General features: G+C 42.7%; 1 protein-coding gene across 5 annotated transcripts in view; it reads left to right on the top strand.

The window, feature by feature from the left end:
- The window catches only part of Sntg2 (syntrophin gamma 2), a 216,196-nt gene that overhangs the window by 72,517 nt on the left and 121,043 nt on the right, over positions 1–22,636 (top strand). For 2 of the 5 annotated variants that reach the window (XM_021643987.2, XM_060366668.1), the window contains exons 3-6: positions 2,955–3,011; positions 3,111–3,168; positions 21,107–21,150; positions 21,251–21,292. In XM_021643987.2, coding sequence (XP_021499662.1) covers positions 2,955–3,011; positions 3,111–3,168; positions 21,107–21,150; positions 21,251–21,292 — 201 coding nt within the window. The remainder of the gene's footprint in view (positions 1–2,954; positions 3,012–3,110; positions 3,169–21,106; positions 21,151–21,250; positions 21,293–22,636) is intronic. The other 3 variants (XM_021643988.2, XM_060366676.1, XM_060366678.1) reach the window with 3 other exon arrangements.

Here is a 22,636-nt window from a genome sequence, read left to right as displayed (position 1 = left end):
CCTGTGACATAAATAATTCCCCCCTTTGTATCTCTCTTCATTAAGCACAAAAGTGGCTTTGAAGTCCTGGTGGCAGCTTTCCTATATAGCATTCCTCAAATTTCTGTGGAACTCGTTACCTGCCAGGATCCTCACTTCTTAAATCTTCCAGACTAAAGTTTGTTATGGCTTCAAACTTGTTTCCAGGCCTGTGCCTCTAGGCTCCTGCCTTGCCAGTACCCTCACTCCCCTGAAAGATGAACCGTGGTGTTGGAACTGCAAGCTACCATAACACTTTCCTCCCCAAGTTAATTTTGATGATGGTATGGTTATCACAATACAAACCTTAACTAAGGCCTTTTTCTCAATAGGGGATGCTCTGTCCCTACAGCAGGTTTTATTTTATCAAATCTATTAAGCTATAAATGATAACTAAAATCACACATATTTAGATACACAGTGCGATGATTTGACTCACATATCTTTTGTGAAATGATTGCTGTAAGAAGCTAATTCACATATATTACCTTGCGTATTTACATTGTGTGTGCATGTGTGTAGGTCTCAGTGGTATTGGAGTATAAGATCTGCCCTCCGAGCAAACTTGAAGTGTACAATACAATATTCTGAACTGTCACCCATATCTTATAGTCAGAGCCCCGGAACTTAACCGGTTTTGTTTGTGTTTTATTGAGACAGAGTCTCCTATGGCCCTGGCTGGCCTCAACCTCCCCCAGGTAACCAGGAGATGGACACAAAGTCCTAATCTTCCTGCCTGTATCTCCTAACTGCTAGAATTTCAGACATGTGCCACCACACCCAGCTATAAATTACCCATTTTATAACTCACACTCTGTGTTTCTGAGCAATATTGCTACATCCGTACCTTATAACCCAGGCCCCCACCACAGATCGGAGATCATGCCATCTTTTTCCTCTGCTCCTGAATTGTCTCAGTATATTAATAGTAGCGTGCAGTTTGTATATGTTGTTATAGGTTAGCAGCTTCTCCTCCTGCTCAAGGTTGGCCGGTCTTCTACTGCAGAATCTCGATTCTTTCATTCATCCTTAGGCACTCGGCTTGTTTTCAGATCCTGAATGTAGCAATTAACGCTGTGATGAATGTGGTCTAAAACTGTGCTGCTGCTGCTTCCTTGCTGCAGTGTGGATGACAACACTCTTGGCCCCTCAGATAAGTACTGCCAGCGTGTCTGAGATGGGAGCCAGGTGCGCTTGAATGTAGCCAAGATGAGGAAAATGAAAATGACGGTTCTTACACAGAAGCTTCTGAAATTCAGCCCTTTCCTTGTGTGTGCGCTAATAAAGAGTTCATTATTCCAACATATGCTCTATGCACACAATAGACTACTTCCAGTTACAATGGTGTGCAGCGCCTCCCCTCATGGCCTCTGTAAAATGTATGTATTTGCTCTCGTGAGTTTATGATGTATCAAAGGCATCGGCTATGTGGGGAGCGATGGACTCAGGCCTCTATGCCCTGCTGCTCTGGGAAGCTCTCAGAAGAACAGACATGTGGTGCCACATCCAGCTAGAATTTAGACATCTTATAAGCGACATACTCCTTAGACTCCCTTAGAGCACATTTCCAGGCTGATATGACATGCTGCAGAAGACATTGTACATGCCAAGGGCCACAGCAGCTTTTCCTCTTAACCTGCTATTTGCATCTGTGCTATTGTGGGACTCAAACCCCGGGACAAAGCAGGGTCCCTGAGTGTTCTTTCCTGTCCCTCAGCCTCTCTCCTTACTTCTCAAACATGTGTTCTCTGAAGCCCAAATGTTATTACTTTGCAGTTAAAGTGTAATGTTTATGGCTCCTATAAAATACTACAGGAAAGGAAATCTTTTCTCGGCTTATTCTTGCACCTCAGACATCTCCCCTGTTCTTTTCAACATAGTCCCTGCCTGACTTGCCCTATGCCCACATGCAGATGTGTGAACTTTTTCAGTTTAGACAACAGCAAAATGAATGCCCATGATTTCACATGTAAGAGACAATAGTTTGAGTGTTGCCAATTATAAGTGTAATATATATTATATAAGTGTAATATATATATATATATATATATCTTTTATCATCATATTGACTTAAATGTTATGAGCCATCTTTGTTCAAGAGTTAAGAAAAACCTGATGGTACCTAAGACTAGGATCAGAAGGAAGAATAAGAAACCTTCCCCTACCAGTGGACTTGGGGAGGGGCATTTGTGGATAAGGAGAAGGAAGGGAGGGATTGGGAGGGGAGGAGGGAAGGAACTAGAAGGGGGATACAAAGTAAAGAAAGTGTAAATAAAAATAAAATAAAATATTTTTTTTAAAGCTGATTCTTCTGGAATGTATCCTGTGCAGGGAAGCTGCAGAGATGTGTGCTGAGGGGCCCCTCCTGGGGCTGGTCTTAGGAGAGCAATTTTAAAAGGGAGTCAGCTTCTCCACTTGGAGAGTGGACATGGGCATTCTCCTCATGGGGCTTGGTCTTCACAGCAATGTGAGGGTGAGGCAACAAGCTAACCAGCTCTGTAGCCATTTTGTGTGGATTTCCAGTGATGCCTTCAGCAGGATCTGATTTTACCAACAACTGTGTTTCCCTATGAGCAGACCACTGGCTGAAAGGTTGGCTAGGGTACTGCTACTGCAGAGGTTGGAGAGGGCCAAATTGGAAGTCTTTTCTTAAGAATTGCTTAAGTTTTGAGCCGGGCACAGTGGTGCATGCCTGTAATCCTAGTACTCACGGAGGCAGAGGCCGGCGGATCTCTGTGATTTCGAGCCAGCCTGGTCTACAGAGTAAGTTACAGGACAGACAAGGCTATACAGAGAAACCTTTTCTCAAAAAAAAACAAGACATTGAAAAATAAATGCTTAATTTTTTTATTAGGAAGTTATAAATACATTCTTTTCTTTGTTCTCTGATAATGCATTGTAACCTAAACTTATTTTTTTCCTAAAATTTTTTAAAGCACAGAACTGTTACACTTCGCCGACAAGCTGTGGGTGGCCTGGGCCTAAGTATCAAGGTAGGAGTTTGTTTTTTTTTGCCACCTTTGCCCTTCAGGTCCTGAAGCCCTCGGTGTCAGTCCTGATAACTGTTTTCTTCTCGCATCTCTGCCTTCTAGGGAGGAGCAGAACATGGGGTCCCTGTCGTCATATCCAAAATATTCAAAGACCAAGCAGGTAAGACTGGTCCCGATGATGGACATGAACATTGTAACCATTGTAAGAAAATGGTGGAAACCAGCACACCCTTATTTGGCCTTATTCTGTAAGCTTCATTGCTGTAGCTGTATGTTTTTCAGAGGGTATGCTTGATCCCCTGATAAAGGCTGGCTTCCCTTTTAGTTTATGCTGACGCTGCCAGCCCATAAGGGATATGTCTTATATGATACGTCCTATGTGATCTGTCCTATGTGATGTGTCCAGTTCTACAGAGAGCACTTACTACTACAGGTCTGAGAGATGAGTTTCTCATAGTTGCTTTAAAGCAGAGGAAACTTAAATGTAGGTTGAAGCCCTATAGCGTCCACTGGCATCTCTGGAAAGAGGCCCTGGGCATGAAAGCAGAACTCCAGGCATGCCCAGAGTGACCCAGAAGGGAAGTGAGAATCCACTGCTTGGAACCAGGGCACGTGTCCATCATGGCATTAACTATCACATCATCCCATCACAGGAGTGCCAGCCTTGATTAGGGAAGACAGAACTAATGGTTTCTGAGAGGACACGATCACGCAGGGGAAGGTGATTCTCCGCAAGACAGGATATTTCCTGACATCACAAAATGATTTTATTCCTGGCCACACTGCCCCCAGCTTCTCATAACAGCCTCCTCTGCCCTTCCTTCAGCTTTGTCAGCCAGGAGAGCTGTGGGCTGGTATGCTGGGGTTAATATGGACAATCCCCTGCAGTCTGGTGTCCTGAGGGTCAACATGAAGCCTTAGGACTCAACTTGAAACAGAAGTATGTCAGAACACTTAGAGGTGGGGTCAGTTTGGTGAGCCTCCACACCTCAAACTGAGACCAAAGTTAGGGGTGGCCAGCCACCATGGACTTCCATGGCCTGAGCTCTGCTCCCATTAGAAACAAAGAGCATGGGGTGTAGAGAGGAGAATATGCTTGTGCTGCCTCTTAAAACTTCCTCATTTCACTGATGGTAATAGACCAACGACCCAACTTGGTCTGGTACAATTATCCTTGGCTTAGGCTACAGAATGCTGCAGGTTGAGAGCTTTAAAGGCAGAAGATGAAGGAAGTCTGTGTCATAGGACATCCACGCTTCTGGCAGAGGTCACAGAGGGCAGGGAATTGTGTGCAATGAGAGGTGAATCTTCAGAGGGACTGTGGACCCCCCGTGATACCCTTAAATACTTTTAGTTCATTTAAAAAGCTGGAATCTACATGAAATATTGCCTTCACTTGGGACATTTAGGAGTCAAGGCAGGGATGCATTTTCCTCCTTTCTTAGCAAGGTGACAAACCCCGCTTGCAGCAGGCAGGACATCTAATTAGGATTGAGAGCCAGTAAGCCTAAGAATGCAGCTTTTTGTGGCCCCCAGAGGCAGGACAGAGGATACCCCCTGTGGGTCAGGATAGAAAGAATGGAGGCACACATCTTCCTATGCATACTTTTTTTTTTTTTCCTGGTGGCACCAAGGAATTTCATTTGAACAGAAAATATGAGCTTAGTTCTAACCTCGGCAAGCAGGAAAGTGAAAGAGTTACTCAGTTCTCAGAATCAAATAAGCATTCTTTTTGAAAATTTTAAAGCATTTAGAAGCAAGCGTGGTAGTTAAATGGGACTGCAGGCTCTGTGCTGTTTATCAGATGTTGTGGAGCCGACATGCTTTGCAGAAGTGTAGGCTCTGGTGCATAGAAAGTGAAATTCTATAAGTGAAGAGTAAATCAATTCTCCTGTGTGTTAGCTGTTTAATTACTTCTGCGCCCCTGTCAACCATCTGCTTGGCTGATTAATAATTGAAGAAAGACTGCTCCTGTGTATTTCTCTCTCTATAGGTGATCTTCATAAAATTACCTGTCCTTTTTCATTGGTGCATTCTTTTACTTTTGGATATGAAACGCTTGAAAAAGTAATGAGACTAGCCAACAGATAAAAATCCGTGGAGAATTTTACACTCCATCGAGAGAGAAAATCTTGGCACAGGAGGCCACCTAAGACACCTAAGGCTGGAGAGTGGAAGTGGGGCTGTGGTTTTGAGAAAGGGCCTATGTGAGCTCACTGGAATCCCCCTCTACCTAAGTACTATAATTAGATGTGTATGGTCAGAGGGCATAGGACCTAGAAAGTTGCACACACAGCTGTCTAGAGTGTGGGCATACTGGCACAGAGTTTGTGAGGGGATTCTTTTCTTCAGCTCTCTGGAGGCTTCTCACTTAACTCCAGTCCAGCAGACTTGACATAAAGTTGGTGTCATCTCACACACCTCTTTCCATCTGACATCCACCACTATAGCAAACAGCCAAACCAGAGAATATGTTGACAATGTTACCCTTCCCCAGTCCCTTTTCTACAAGATCCTCTCAGTGTTGGATGGAGTATTTCAAAGACACCTTTCTTCAGGTCTCTATTGCGTTCATCTTCTATTTCAGATACCCTGTAGTATTTTGCATAAAACATCTGAAGGAAATATGTGTTATGATTACAGTTAGGATTAGGGATGTTCTCCTGTGTTCACGTCTTACTGTATGACACAGGCTCAGAGTCACGGGCAGAGGAGGGCTGACTCACCCCATATCTCTATGTGAGGATGACTGAAGGTTTTGCCCTCCACATGAAGAAGATGGTGGGAGTATGGTACTTAGCGCCCACTGTTGCAGGATCCCTGGGAGACTGGCCTCACAGCAGTAGGCACACCAGTCACTAATGCATGGAGGCATCAGACAAAGCTATTCCCAGACATGAGTCACAGAGCTGACGCTTCTCACCCAGATGTGGACATGCAGAACACACACTGTTATCCAATTAAGGATGGAGTCTTCAGACAGGCTAGGAATTGGGTAGGAAAAAATCAGAAACCAGGGTCAGACACTGGAGCTGAGACTAACTGCTTATTCCGAGAGAAACTGCCTGTATCCCAGCATGCCCCAAGCTGCCCATCCTGACTTGAATAGGCGTTGAGGCATCCCCAGGCAGAAGGCCTGGAGAAGAAGGGTATTCTCCTGCTCTCACTCTCTGACCACTGCTGTCCCCCAGGCTGTTTTCTTCTGTCTTGCTCTTAGCAACAAGGCTGATAGAACCTGTTGGATCAGAGAAGGATATGCAGTCAAGAGTTCTCTTATGTTTCCAAGAATTTGTCCAACGTTGTTCAACAAATGGCTCTCTTGGGTATTCAGTGAGGAAACTGAAGTCGTCTGCCGCAGGATTTGTACACAGCTAGAACATCTGGAAATGAACACACCTACCATGCATATTCGGAGAACAAGAACCATGTGGCTTATGTAAGATGTTAAGGATGAGGGAGTAAGAAAACATGGCTTTTTTTTTTAAGTTATTTTGCTGTATAGATAATGATTTTGTTTTATGATTAAGAGGCGCCACAGCCACATTAAATCTCTTGAAACATGAAGTGGTGAGGTGTGCTCTGCACTTTAAAAATGTGTGACTGATGCATGGGGAGTACAGGCAGGTGCACACTAAAGACAGCACAGCCGGGGTAAGGAGGCCCAAATGAACTTTGCAAAGGTGCCCAGCCGAGCTCGAAGGTACAGGGAGAGAGGTCAGACGCCCTTTGTAGATGGAGTGTCAGGTGGCCGAGGGTGAACTGTGTACTGGGTCTAAAACAGGTGAGTGACAATTACTTTGATAAAATGACCTGACAAGCTCTGTGGAGTTAGGGGAGAGCAGGGGCAGAGAAGCAATATCCCATGTCAATGGTGTGAGCCATGCAGGGACGTAGATGCTCGGGTTCAAAGGACAACAACAGAGATGAGGAACCAGATAAAGAAGGATTTAACTTGAACTAATGGAACTCCATAAGGACACATGTAAAGAGAGATGATGCCAAGGCTAGGGCCGGAAGTGGACACTGGAGATGAGAGGGGCAGAGCACCCGACTCAGCTCTGGCTCTCCCATCCTTCAGGAGATGATCTTCCTCACCTCCTCAGCTATGAAACATGAATCCTAGAGGCAAATTATTGGGTGTGACCAGGTTTGCAGATCCTGATGGCACCACATGAGAATGGCATAATATGGAATTCTTACCATACAACTAGGGTTCAGATGAGGACAACCCTGGCCCCACTAGGATCTCAGAGTCCCAGAGACTTACAGGTCTGTTTCCCCTGTGGCAGGGGACCAGATGCAAGTCTGAGCATATGTATCTCTAGATCTTTTTTAATATATAGTGTGATTTTGACATCATGAGGGGAAAATTTATCCTCACATATTTTATTAAAGAAATCTTGAAAATAATTTAAGAGCATTAAAACTTCATCACAAATTTCAGTTCCTTTGATTCCTTACGTATTTCAAATCAAATTTTATGCATGTCTGTTACTGGTGCATTTGTTAATTAAGAAAAACTCTATCAAACAGCAAAACATCCATGACTACTATAATTACAGCCCTCATTCATTCATTCATTCCTTACTCCCTCTTCCTTCCCTTTCTTCCTTTTTTCTTTTTTATAATTTATGTATTTATTCACTTTATATCACAAACTCTCTCCTCTCCTCCCAGTTCCACCTTCCCTCCCTCTCCTCCCTCCCCCATTTTCCTCAGTGTAGCCCCCCTCCTTATCAACCCACAACAAGGTAAATGTGTTAATCCATTTGAATCAGGACTAAGTGCATCCTCATCCCTGCATCCTCTTCCACTGAGTCCATATCAGAGTCAGCCCTTGCTCCACTTGCTAGGAGACACACGGGAAGACCAAGCTGGCCATCAGTTATGAATATGCTGGGGCTGTAGGTTCAGTCCAGGCCTGTTCTTTGGTTAGTGCTTAAGTCTCTGTAAGGCCTCATGGGACTAGGTGAGTTGACTCTGTTGGTCTTCTTGCTGAGTTCTTGTCCCCTCTGGGTCCTTCTATTTTTCCCCTGAACTCTTACACAAGACCCTCTGAGCTCCACCTAATGTTTGGCTATGGGTCTTAGCATGTTTTGATCCTCTGCTGGGTGAAGCCTCTTAGAGGACAGTTATGCTAGGCTCCTGTCTGCAAGGATAGAAAAGTAGCATTATTAGTATCAGGGGTGGCTTTCTCCTAATGGAGTGGGTTTCAGCTCTGGCAGTCAATGGTTGGCCATTCCCTCAATCAATACTCTATCTTTATCCCCACATCTCTTGTGGGTAAATTTTGGATAGAAGCTATTAGGGGTGGGTTGGTGTCCATTTCCCTCAACTGGAAATCCTGCCTGGCTATGAGGTGGCCATTTCAGTCTCCATGTCTCCCTCAGCTAGAGTCACCCCATATCCTCCCAGGAGCCTATCCTGGTGAAGGCCTCCCTTCACTGAGATGACCCCCTCAGTTTCCCTTTTCTCTCCCAGCCCTCTCATCCCTAACCCTGCTCTCCCCACATCTGATCCCCACCCTCCTTCCTCTCCCAACACTCCCAATCACCCAGTTTCCACACTTCATCCTCTGTCAGTGTCTATTCTATTTTCCATTCTGAGTGGGATTCAAGCATCCTCCCTTGAGCCCTCCTTGTTACTTAGCTTCTTTGAGTCTGTGGATTGCAGTGTAATTGTTCTGTACTATATGGCTAATAGCCACTTACAAGTGAGTACATACGGTGTCTTTCTGGGTCTGATTACCCTACTCAGGATATTTTCTAGTTCCATCTATTAGCCTACAAATTTCATGATTTTCTTGTTTTTAATAGCTGGGTAGTATTCCATTGTATAGATGTAGCACAATTTCTTTATCCATTCTTCAATTGAGGGACATCTAGATTGTTTCCAGATTCTGGCTATTATGAATAAAGCTGCTACAAACATAGTTGAGCAAATGTCCTTGTTGTATGGTGGACATTTTGGGGGTATATGTCCAGGAGTGATACAGCTGAGTCTTGAGGTAGAACTATTCCCAATTTTCTGAGAAACCTCCAGATTGATTTCCAAAGTGGTTGTCCAAGTTTCCACCAGCAATGGAGGAGGGTTCCTCTTTCTTCATATCCTTGCCAGCATGTGCTGTCACTTGAGGTTTTTATTTAACCATTCTGACAGATGTAAGGTGGAATCTCATAATCGTTTTGATTTTCATTTCCCTGAAGACTAAGGATGTTGAGCATTTTTAAGTGCTTCTCAACCATTAGAGATTCTGCTGATGAGAATTCTCTTTTAGCTCTGTACCCCATTTTTAATTGGATTATTTGGTTCCTTAATACTTAATTTCTTGAAATTTTTATATATTTTATACATTAGTTCTCTGTCTGACGTAGGATTGGAGATCTTTTCCCAATCTGTAGGCTGCCATTTTGTTTGGTTAACTGTACAGAAGTTTTTCAGTTTCATGAGGTCCTGCTTACTAATTGTTGATCTTCATGCCTGAGCTGTTTGTGTTCTGTCCAGGAGGTTGTCTCCTGTGCCATTGAATTCAAGGCTCTTCTCCATTTTCACTTCTATTAGATTTAGTGTATCTGGTTTTATGTTGAGGTCTTTGATCAACTTGGACTTTAGTTTTGCACAGGATGATAAATATGGATCTATTTGCATTCTACTACATACAGATATCCAATTAGACCAGCACCACTTGTTGAAGATGCTTTCTTTTTTCAGTTGTCTAGTTTTGGCTTCTTTGAAAAAAAATCAAGTATCTGTAGGTATGTGGGTTTATTTCCAGGTCTTCAATTTGATTACATTGATCCACCGTTCTGTTTCTATGCCAGTACTACGTAGTTTTTATTACTGTTGCTCTATAGTACAGCTTGAGATCAGGGAAGAAGATATACCCAGAGGATCTTTTAGTGTACAGAATTGTTTTTTTTTTCTCTCCTGGCTTTTTCTTTTTCTACATGTAGTTGAGAATTGCTCTTTCAAGGTCTGTAAAGAATTGTGTTGGAATTTTGATGGGAACTGCATTGAATCTGTAGATTGCTTTTGGTAAGATGGCCATTTTTACTATGTTAATCCTAAAGATCCATGAGCATGGGAGGTCTTTCCATCTACTGATACCTTCTTTACATTTCTTTTATTACAGACTTGAAGTTCTTGTCATACAGGTCTTTCACTTGCCTGGTTAGAGTTACACCAAGATATTTCATATTACTTGTGTCTATTGTAAAGGGAGTTGTTTCCCTAATTCCTCTCTGAGCCGGTTTATCATTTGTGTGAAGGGGGGCTACTGATTTTTTTTTTTAGTTAATTTTTTATCTAGCCACTTTGCTAAAGGTGCTTATCAGATGTAGGAGTTCTCTGGTCGAATTCTGGGGTCCCATACTTACACTATTACATCACCAGTGAATAGTGATACTTTGACTTCTTCCTTTCTAATTTGTGTTCCCTTGACCACCTTTAGTTTCTTTTTTTCTTTTTTTTTTTTTTTGTTTTCACTAGATACAATTTCAAGTACTATGATGGCTTGATATGGAGAGTGGACAGCCTTGTTTTGTTCCTGATTTTAGTGGAATTGCTTTAAGTTTCTCTCAATTTGATGTTGACTATTGGCTTGCTGTATATTGCCTTTATGTTTATTTTTCTTTTTTCCCTTTTTTAATATTGTTTTATTCACCCATTACCCAGACATAAAACTATGACTGTTAACAACTGGGGACACCCTTGCCTCCAAGTGTTTTAATCTTTTTTATTTTTTACAATTTATTCATTTCATATCCTGATTGTGGCCACCTCCTTCATCTCCTCCTGGTCCCATCCTCCCTCCCTCTTCTCCTCTATCTCCTTTCCCTGGTCCACTGAAAGGGAGAGTTCTCCTCCCCTGCCATCTGACCCTACCTTATCAAGTCTCATCAGGACTGACTGGATCCTCTTTCTCTGTGGCCTGACAAGGCTGAATCACCAGGGGCAACCGATCAAAGAGCAGGAACTGAGTTTATGACAGAGGCAGCCCCTGCTCCCTTTACTTGGGAACCTACATGGAGGCCTTTATTATGTTTAGGTATGGATATCGTATCTCTGATCTCTCCAAGACTTTTATCATGAAGGAGACTTTGATTTTATCAAAGGCTTTTTGAGAATCTAATGAGTGATGATGTGGGTTTTATTGATATGGTGCATTACATTGATGAATTTTTGTATGTTGAATCGTCCCTGCTTTCCTGGGATGAAGCCTAGTTGATCATAGTGAATGATGTTTTTGATGTGTTCTTGAATTTGGTTTGTATTTTATCGAATATTTTTGCTTCAATATTTATGAGGGATGTTGGTCTGAAAATTTCTTTCTTGGTTAAATCTTTTTGTGATTTAGGTATCAAGGTGACTGTATCTTCATAGAATGAGTTTGACAATGTTCCTTCGGGTTCTATTTTGTGAAATAGTTTGAGGGGTATTGGTATTAGTTCTTCTTTGAAAGCCTGGTAGAATCCTGTGCTAAAACCATCTGGCCTTGTATTTTTTTTTTTTTTGGTTGGGAGACTTTTAATGCCTGCTTTTATTTCCTTATGAGCTATAGGCCTATTTAGATTGTTAACCTGATTTTGATTTAACTTTGATAAATGGAACCTATCAAGAAAGTTGTCCATTTAATTTAGATTTTCCAGTTTTGTGGAGAACAGGCTTTTGAAGTAAGACCTCAATGTAATTTTGGACCCTTCCTTTTTGTCTTAACATTTACACTGTTTTAGGTAAGCATTGGTGTTGGTGAAGCAGTTGAAAAAGACTAATCTGCTTCCATAGCATGCATCACAAAGGGAGAGGGAAAACACCATGCGAGGTGTGTGTCTCTAGTTTGAATAAAAACATTAAAATTCAAGCTGGCACTTCTGTGTTCCACACATCATCAAGTGGCTTCTACAGACCCCATCAGTTCCTGTTAGGATCACTCCCATGTTTTAGATGGGGACACTGAAGCATAGATACCTGAGTTTCCCTTAGGATACACAGCAGCAACTGGAACAGGGCAGTCCAGGCCCTTGCTTCCATATGCATTCCTGGTTTCTGGCTTCACTGTCCTGTGCAGCCCCTTACAGCACTGTGCAGTTGGCACATCCCTAATGCTTCTTCTTTTACTCTTCTGTGTTGCTTCTGTTCTGGGTTACTACCATGTAAGTTTGGGTGATACTTAGCTTAGTAACGTCTTGTAGTATCAATAGAGAAGAGGTTTAAAAGCAGCATTTTGGATAAACTTGGTAATAAGACCAGATCCATGGATTATTCTGATTATTTGTTGTTTAAATGAATACATAATTTTATGGACTATCTCAAATTATTTTACAACTATACCACTGGTGGTTTGAATCAGAATGGCCCCTGTAGGATCATATATTTGAATGTTTGGTCCACAGTTAACAGAACTATTTAGGAAAGATTAGGAAGTGTGGAAGAGGCATGCCACTCGGGACAGACTTTGAGGATTAAAAAATACATGCCATTCCCTGTTAGCTCTCTCTGTTTTGTGGTTGTTGATCAGATGTAAGCTTTCCACTACTACCCATGTACCATGCCTGCCTGATGCCTACCACCATGCTACCCACCATGATGATCTTGGACTCTAACACCCAGATTAGACATTCTTTTCTGTAAGTTGCCTTGGTCATGGTATCTTATTACTGCAGTAGAAAAGTAGCTAAGACAATAACTTACCTCAAACATTCTTATATTTAGAGTTCCTTTTTTTAAAGATGCCAAAAGACTTTTTAATGTGCTCACATTCCCCAAAGGTTCGAGTTTTTCCCTATCATGAACATTTGGAAAAAGAGAAATGGTCCAATCACCTTGTGAGGGCAGCTTGAGCCCAGATACTTGGTCTCGATCTCCATGTCTGTGGTTCTGGGCGTAGCTTTGTGAAAGCATGCTGTCCATCCAGTAGGGAAAGGTTTGATAGTAAAATATGCTCCCTCCTCAGGGTCTTGAAGAAAGAGGATTTGCTTTTCCAACTGAGGAGGACATGCACTGTCAAATAATGTGGACATGCGTCTGCCTGCCCTAAGCTTGTAGGATTGCTTCAGGCTTTTGTCCCATGCATGCAGTAGGGCAGATGGTAAATCTGAAAGATGGTAAATCTTCATTCCAGTTCGTTCCCAAATTCACCCTCAGAGAAGCTGAGGCAACTCACTTGCCATGAGTTACTGTGACAGTTTTCTGCCTACACAGAGCTTCAGGGTATGTTTTCCTTTTAGGAGCCAAAGACTCTACCCTCCTAATGTGGAGAATATGGTAGTCTATGTGTGAGGACACAGGAGCATGCCTGACTTGTATGCATCCCCTCCAGTTACCCAAAACCTCCCTTCCTGGAGATAGGATCTGCTTTGTCCATTCAACTAGGCTTTCTAGGATACCTGACCACCCATCGGCATCACTGCCCCTATATACCGCTGAGCTATCTTCCTTTTTTTCTTTGTTCATGGGTAGTTCTTTCCATTTTGATAGACAGCCTACTTTGTTCCCAATCTTTCAAGCTCTCCCACTCTCTGGTCGTTTTTGTTCTCATGTTAACATAGAACATAGAAGACTCACAAAATGGAATGATTTTGTGCCAAGCATGAGTTAGAAGAGAAGAAAGGAACTGGGGAGCAGCTTCCAACCTCACCTTCTTCAGAATATGGCTCAGTAGGAGATGAGGGGTCTTTGTCCCCAACTGGGGACTACTGGGAACAATAAGAGAGGCAGATCTGGGAGTTGAGGATAGAGAATCAAGCAGAAGGCAAGCAAAAAAGCTGCCGACACCAGACAGGAAATGACCTCCGAGTGTCTTTCCAGGTTACTACGCTACACATTATAGCTAAGTTTTATTTTAAAAATGTGTAGTAGTAAATAAATATGTGGCAGCCCTCTGTTAACAACCATAGTTATGAGTTGTTACTAAGCAGAATGCAAATGCTATAAACAGCATTATAAAGTACTCCTTGCTTAGGCTGTAAAACTGCAGTATCTCCTGTGTGATAAACCTCTAGAAACAGAGGTTCTCAGAAGCTGCCATGGCTTGCAAGATTTTTCTTCCTTCCATATAGGAATGTCTAAGCTGACACTGGACTTTTCTAGAAAGACAGCCAATAGAAACAGCAAAGGGCAGTAGGCAGGACACATGCAACCAGAGAACCTGCAGTACTCCTGTGATCTCCTCCTGCCCAGCCTCCTTTCCTTATTTCTTTCTGTTAGTGAAATTCTTTTATGAGTGTCTAGTATCTTGCTGGCTCTCAGGACACAGAGTTAGATAGCACAAGATCCTTAGCCTAGGAAGCTCATGGTACGAAAAGCTATTCCTCAGTCATTAGATTGTTTGTGAATTCATCTTTAGTCTCTCGGTCCATCTGTCCATTTATCTTCCCATCCTCTATCTATCTGTCTACTTATTATCACCTATTAAACTAATATTTGCAGTGTCTATGTATATAACTATGCATATATACATTTTAGTATTGATTTTTATGCATACATACATATATCTACGTATGTGTTCATCTCAAAAACGTATTTTGTTAAATGGCCTCAAGCATATAATCATAGAAATATAGACTTAACAATATGGAGGAGAAAGGACACTCAGACTTGGACACTTGCTTTTCCACCCAGAAAGGCACTTGGAGCACATTTGATAAAACCCATCTGTTCAGGATTCCAGACTGCATGCTCATCGTGGTAGCTGCCTGTGAACCTATGCCAAACAAGTTTTGTTCTGGTCTCAGGTTGGCCTATCCTCATATCCAAATAAGGAATACTCTGATGTCACCCTTGAATTGGGCTACAAGTTAAAGGGAGAATATGTCACCTTTACTTCATTGTTAAGGCATCAATGAGAGATATGCCCTTAAAGCTATCAGAGTAAATAGAACTTGACAAGGGTAATCAAATTGACTGCATAGCTGAATGAGAAATGTGAAAACCTCAAAAAGAACTTCGAGATATTCCAAGAGCTCAGAAGCACATTTATCTATTGCAGTTTTAATTTAACTCCATCTCCAGTGGCTGAGTTAAGGCATAACTAAAGAAAAGCAAACAGAAACACTATAAGCTGTTGTTAATTAATGTCAGAACCAGGCCATAGGTGACAGTATGGAGCTGGTGGTTATAGCTACTTGGGTTCCTGGACAGGCCCCTCAAAGATCTGTGGACCAGTGTCCTCGATCCTTCTCAAGCCTAGCCAGGACCCAGACAGATTTCCCAAGAACACGATAGTGAAACCTCCTGGTGCTTAGCCGAGACCTGCACAGGTCCCAAGGCATGGGGTTTTGGGTCATCTGTTTCTGCTCTTGAAGTCACCTAATGCCCCTGAATCCTTGCATTATGCTTTGGGGAGGGCCTTCTGGGAAACAGAAAGTACTACTTAAGTTAAATCTGTATCACACTTCAAAGTCTAGCATCCTTTAAACTTCCATAAGAGTTTAGATGTCCTTGTTAGCAGTAAAATAAACCTTTCTAGAAAGCTCTGGCTGTAACTCTTGGGTATAGCGCTTTCTAGCATGTGGAGGGACCTGGATTCTATCACCAGAACTGAAGAAAAAAAATGTCAAGCAACAACAAACACTAAAGTATCTCTAGCCTTGGGGGCCCCCAGCATAAAGAGGAAGGCATCTCTGTAAGTAGTTGCCTCATGTGCTCAGTCCTTAAAGTACTTTGAAAGAGGTGAAATCTGTCTCCCTTGTTTTGGGTCAGATGTTGAAATTTTTCAGGCCATAAAACCTTAACAGAGGCAGGATTTGGGAAGTGAACTGAGTAGATATTGAACTCCCATGGCGAGTTCCCTAGGGTAGGTAGTAGTGAGTCACCTTCCCAACAGGAGACCTCCTGGTCCTCCCTATCCCCATCTCTGATGGAAATGGAATCATTTCCCATCTTACTTAATATTTTTTTTGAGCCAGGGTTATTGAATGCGTGACTAAATAGAAAATAATCATTGTGGTGGTTGGGTACTTACTGTAGTCCTGTGACTGCACAAAGTGTGCCGGGATTTCAGGGGCTGTAGGGAACTCCTGGGGTGGCAGACGATGAAGGGCCTAATTGGTTTCTGTCTGCGAGGCAGAGCTAGCGAGAGTCACACCACAGGAAAGGTTGCGTGGGCAGGCACACTGCTTTCCCTGATTCACCAGAACAGTGAACACGCATGAACATTTTATTGCCTGTGGCAGCCCTCAAACAAAAAGTAAGTGAAAGACTGGAGAACTGCAAGGTTAGAACAGATGTTAGGTAAGTCGAGCCATGCTGTGCTGACATGTGCAGACGTGCTGACACTCTATTCATATTGGGCTGTGGGGGTTGGGGAGGCAGCTCAGGGTTTAGCTTGAGCTTAGCATGCATGACGCCCAACACGATAAAGAACGAGAATGAAACAGAGGCTGTCTTGTATATAGGCTTATTCTGAGAAAAATTACATTTTGAAACCACAGACTGACTGTTCAACAGTTGTGGAGCTGCTTCGGTGTTTGAAAGCCTGGATTATCTCAGGGATGGTTCTTCAGCACTTATTCTAGAAACACAAAAGGGTCAAAGATTCTTAATGCTAATATACTGTTTGTTGTTTACTTTTGGCAGGATCAAATTTTAGTATTGTCTCTTTTTATTCTATTTCATAAAAAATTTATATTTAAAAAAAATAGTTGTTCTTGGATCAACAGCTGAGCCCTACAGGCCCTAAAGAGAATGATACCCCAACCAAGGACAATGCATGGAGATGAGCTAAAACACCAGCTCAGATGTAGCCCATAGACTCTGTCTCCAAGTGGGGTCCCTAATTAGGGGAGCAGGGATTTCCTCTTACATGAACTCATTGGCTGGCTCTCTGATCAGCACTCCCCTGGGGGGGGGGGGCGGGGGTTGCAGCCTTGCCAGGCTGCAAAGAGGAAGACAATGCTGAGGATGACCTTGAGCTTGAGTCTCCTCCTAACTCCCAACTGCTGGGATTATACACACATACCACCATGCCTGGCTCAAAGGTCTTAAAATAGAGACGGCATAAATAAAAACCTGAGTGCTGAAACTTGAACTATACCCAGCACAGTTGTCCTTGAGAAATAAGTAAGAAATGAAGTCTAAGACAAGAGAAGCTGCGAGTGTTCATCACCAGCAGACATACTTGCAAGAGTTGCTGTGTGGATTACAATACAGCCTGCTTAGTTTAGTACATAACGGCCTTACTCCACAAAGATGAGCTAGAACCAATTTTCAGTAATAAAATTAAAGTCACAACCAACTCTCATGTTTGTCCTTTATAACAGACCATAGCACATTCAACTTGCTTTGGTTTCTTTGTCTGTTGTTTCTGATTCAGGAAATCAAACACAGGGTTTATGATTCAAGAAATCAAACACAGGGTATTATTTATTCTAGCTAGGTGCTTAAACAGGGTCTCGCTGTGCTACTCCAGTTTTCACTGAAGTCACTCTGTGGCATAGACCGAGGCCCTGGCATCAAACATGAAATCTTCCTGTTTTAGCCTGTCTAGTAGCTGAGCTTATAGGCCTGTGCCACTACACCTGACAATTTGTTTGGTTGTTGTTTTAAGACAAATTGATCCCTCAGATGGACAATATTTTTTTAAATTTAATTGAAAAAAAAACCAAGTTTTTTAAACTTGAGGACAATTTTATTAGAGCTTAAAATATGCAGATCTTAGCAGCTACCTGGAGGAGAGTGGAGAAAAAGAAGGAAAGAAGAAGCCATGTTGAGTTAAGCTGATGTGAAGGTCAGCCATATGGACTAGAAGGGTGATTTTGAGAAAGGGTGAAGAAGTGTCAAACACTAGAAAAAAACACATGTAGGATCTGACCAGCATCTAAAGAAAGAGAGAACAGGAAAAGTTGTACCTGTCTGGGTCAGGACTCAGAAAGATGAGTAGACCCAACGGGACTCAGTGGTAGCTGGTAGGGACTGGGCTCTGAAGATTATTCCTAATCACCTTTCATTCAGCTAAGACTGGGCCATTTCCTACTTCACTGTAGTGGCCCCTGCCAAATCCCTAACAACCTCAGCTTTAACCTTGAGCTGAGAAGAGTCCTCACTTGTTTTCTTACATTACCTTTATTCTGAGATGTTATTAATGACGCTAAGTACATATAACGATAAGCCATGTAGCTTTTGCTTTTTTTATGTTCTTTTCATTTTTTTAAGCTAGAATTAAATTTATACCAAGAATCATTTGAAGTTCAATGAAATAGTGGATAACACTTTAACTAAATTGCCTTGTAACTATTTTTGCATCTGCCTATATAAGAGCCTTGATCATTCTAGAAATAAAGCTTAGCGTTCGCTTTGAATTCAGGTACTGGTGGTTTTAGTAAAGCTGGTTATTGCCACAAATAGAACAAAGTAGCAGACAACAAAGAAACAGTGTGAGAAGGGAGAATGCCTGTGCTTACATTTCCTTCCTGAAGGACAGGCAAGCGCCGCCGGCCACTTCCCTCTGTCTATTCTTCAAAAATTTCCCACCACTGCCCCTTTAACTCCCAGGGGAGGGAGAAGAACTGCCTTTTAAGGCAGGGGGAGAGAGGCCTAGGAGACATGGGATGGTCAGCAGGCACTTACCTCTGACTTCTGGTCTCCTGACCTTCCCTTAGAGGCAGGCTAGCCCATTTTCTTTAAGGATGTTAATTCCTTTTCAAAATCTTTTGAAATTTTATTCAAGTGCTTTGCTATTTACCTAGGTGGCTGCTGACATTTTAATTTTATTACTTGGGAATTTATAACAAGGTGTCTGTGTATACATCAAAATTGCACAGTAGTTTCTGATCCTCCTGTTGCCCAGCTGGCATGGAGCAAATGGACCAGCACAGCCGGCAGAACACAAGACCATCCAGTCTGGAGGATATAGGAAGTAGCTGCTTCTCCCAGATGGAAGTCCTGGTGGCCTGGGAGCTAGTGCCGAACAGGGAATAAGTTGAGTCAGACATGCAAGCCTCATAGCCTGAGAAGTTTTAATAAAGCAGGCATCTTTATTAAAGCAGGCATCAATCAGATGTTATTCTGTGAAAGATGCATTAGGAGACAATGCTTTGGTGTATAGACTGCCCAACCTAGCATTCATTGTCATCTAAGGATTCTCCAGCCCTACAGAGACTACTCTGAACCCAGAAAACGTAGCACAGGTATAGGGCATGTCATAGCAGGAAGAAACAGTTAGAGCTTAGTTTAGTGTGGGAACCCAGGTACTGATACGTCATGGCAGGAAAGGACAGGTGTAAGCATTACTCAAGTAAAAAGAATGCGGACACAGACATGGGCACAGTGTAGCACAGGGCTGCAGGTGTGTCAGGGCAGGAGGGAACAGGTAAGAGCGTGGCCACAGCACAGGACGCAGAGAATAAGGGATAGCACGTATGGAAATGCAGTTGCAAACATGGCCGGACACAGCAATAAAGGTATAGGCATGGCTGAGCATCAGCTCCTCCCTCTCTACCCACTGAGAGGATCTCTCTGTGTCACTTGATGGCTTCTGGCCATCCTGGGAGCAAAACAGACCTCCTCAATATGTATCTGGCAGAAGATATAGGCACGTGCATGCACACACACACGCACACACCCCGGAAAACTCATATTCAGCCATTTCCAGGCTTTATATGCGTAAATATGTGTGCAGTATCTTTTGATGGAGTTTGATTCCCTAAACTTTGAGGCTTTGATGCTGTTGTAGATCCAGATCTTGTTGATTCCTCCTGGGTGCCAGAGGGTCAGTGATTCTCACTGAGCCTCACCCCACTCTTCCACAGCTGAAGAGGAGTGCTGTACAAAGCCGTGAGCAGAGGGAGGCTGAGGTGTTGAGGGCTGGGGATGGCAACAGAGGTGGCAAGGATGAAGGGAAAGAGAATTTTGAGCATCTGAAGTGAGCCAAAGGGAGATGTGGTCACAGCAGGAGGTGGTCTGTGGGAGCTTGTCGGTTGTAAGCCTTAGTAGGATAAGAACCTGATTACTTAACATCCTGGCTTTAAGAGTCAGACATGCAGAAAATATACATCATTTTCTATCTTATTTAAGGTTGTCAGTGAGTGAAAATAATACTGACAGCTGCCATTATCTCATGATGTGCTTGTTTGTTTGGCTGGTTGGTTGGTTGGTTGGTTGGTTGGTTGGTTGGTTGGTTGGTTGGTGAGACAAGGTCTCACAGTATAGCTCCGGCTATCATGGAACTAATTGTGTAAACCAGGCTGGCCTCACAGAGCTCTGTCTGCCTCTGTCTCATGAGCGCTGTAATTAAAGGTGTGAACCAGCACATCCAGCTGTTCATACGGTATAAAGAGAGTTCCAGTAAGGGGGAAAAATAGATCATTCTTTTTTTAGTATTTAATGAAAGACCTTTACAAATTCAAACAAACTTGTACACAGACTTCCCTCTGATCGTATATGAAAGAAAATGCTTCGTGTGGTCTTACAGAGTCATCACTTCTTCTGTGACAGGGAAATGTGGACATGTTTGTGAAATTTCATTCACCTGTGTAATGCAGTCCTTCCCTCCTTGACCACAGCAATCTATGCACATTCAACTTAAGGAGAGCGGTACGCTGAATGGCGGCGTCTGAAATTCCTTGTGTGTTGTCTGCATCAACTTAATGGAAAGTGTGAGCCAAACACTCCACATACTTTGTTCAGATCCATTAGAGGGAGAGCTGTTTGTGTTTCACAGCGCAAGGCTCTAACATGCTTAAGATCTGTCATGCACTGAGGTCACTGGTGTCTTACATTTTCCCACAGTCCCATACAACCATGCCTACACACACACACACATATATACAAACTCTTGTGCACATACAACATACACACACATAGTAGCACAGACTGACACAATAGGCATGCACACACATGTGCACGCATGTGAATGCACATTCTACACCTACCTACAGGCATGCTCACAGCATGCACACTTTCATCACTGTTTTCCTCCCAATCACATTCATGCTGATATGCGAACACATCAGAACATACAACTTTGGGCATACATGCACAAACATAGGCAGACACACAAGCACATGGGTGCCAGCTATTAAACGCAATGTTGGCTAAAGCCTGCTGTAAAGAAAGGTTGCCGAGGTCCCCTTAACAATATCACTACTTTTGCAACCCTGCAGCTGACCAGACAGAGATGTTGTTCATAGGAGACGCTGTGCTACAGGTCAGTACCTTAAACTTTAATAACTCCATTCCACCTTTAAATCTTAAGCTGATTCCTGTCGGCCACTATCCTCAAAATTCTTCATTTGTCGTCTGTTCAGGTTAATGGCATTAATGTAGAACATGCAACCCATGAAGAAGTGGTAAGTCTTACATTTGGGAAGGGGGGGTCTCTATTTTTATGTTATTTTCCTCTAAATATATTTCTCTAGTAACCCATGTTTATCAAAGTGTGTTCATAGACACAGCCTTAGGATTGAAAAGGAAAGCTTGAATTCACTAATGACCACACACCAGGGACCTGAAGGTCTTCATGAGCTCTAAAGAAACCACATCTGATTTTGCCTATTTTAAATTCAAGGGTGCAGAAATTCAGGGAGCATTTGACTTATGTCATTGCCTAGAGGATCACCTCAGGATGAAAATCAGAATCTCCCAGGCTTTCATCAAAGTCTTTCTAGAACCACACAGACCCTCCACTGGGCAGTAGTCTTTAGTTTCTGACACATTGGCTCACTCCAGCATCATGACATGGAGGGTCAAGTGCTGGTCCCATTTGGTGGTTTCTTAAGACGAAGTGTGCCAAAGGTTTTCATGAGCAGTTCACACCAAGAAAATGGACTCCGATCATGTTGGCTTTAAAGGGCAAGAAGGATGAAAGAGACAATTCATCATGAAGCATAAAGTCTAGTGTTTGGGCAGAGAAAAAGAACCCTACTGTGCAGCCATTCAGAGTACCTGATGCCTAGTTGCCTGTGAAAAAGGGAGCATATATGGAGATGCCATTAAAGCTAGATCTTGAAAAACAAGATGCAGGAGAGGAGGGGAGTACCGGCACGACAAGCCCTTAGGTCTCATTCTACATTGCAGTGAAATTCAAATAGGCTCTTAATTAGTTAGCATTCCCCAGTGGACATTCTTTCACTCATCCTCTCACTCACCCCTGCCTTTTTGGAAAGTCAGCTCTATCCTAGTGAAGGAAAAGCCCCCACCCCCCTATCCCTACCCCACCCAGTGCTCAATTCACATGAGGAACCCAAATGGAGTGTTCGCAGTGATTTGTGCCCAAATGAAGACCTGCTCAGCACAAGCAGCTCATTTATTTATTAATATCACCACACAGGGAATATTTTTTGCTGTTTTTTGTGTGCCAGGCTACAGGGAGATTCACAAATGGGCAGATCATAGTTTCTTGGTCCCTAGAGATGTACAGTTGGAGGTTATGATAAGCTGGGGGAAGCATGCTTGTTATTGGCATTCCAGACTTAGTGATAAATACTGCTGTTTGTCTTCTGCAAAGTATGATTTTTTTAAATAATGAGAAAACATAATTGAAAGGAAGGCTATTCACTTTTTAACACTAGTAGTTTGTAAATAAAATTAAAAGCATTTATCCAAGAACCAATTTCTTGAGTGAATGGCATCTAGATTTTGAAAACATTGTTATACCAAGATTTATTTGACATTATTATTCTTTTATCAAATCT

Source organism: Meriones unguiculatus, chromosome 1 (assembly GCF_030254825.1).
Source record: "Meriones unguiculatus strain TT.TT164.6M chromosome 1, Bangor_MerUng_6.1, whole genome shotgun sequence".
Taxonomy (NCBI): domain Eukaryota; kingdom Metazoa; phylum Chordata; class Mammalia; order Rodentia; family Muridae; genus Meriones; species Meriones unguiculatus.
Note: the sequence above shows the minus strand (reverse complement) of the source record. Positions and strands in the feature narration are given on the sequence as shown.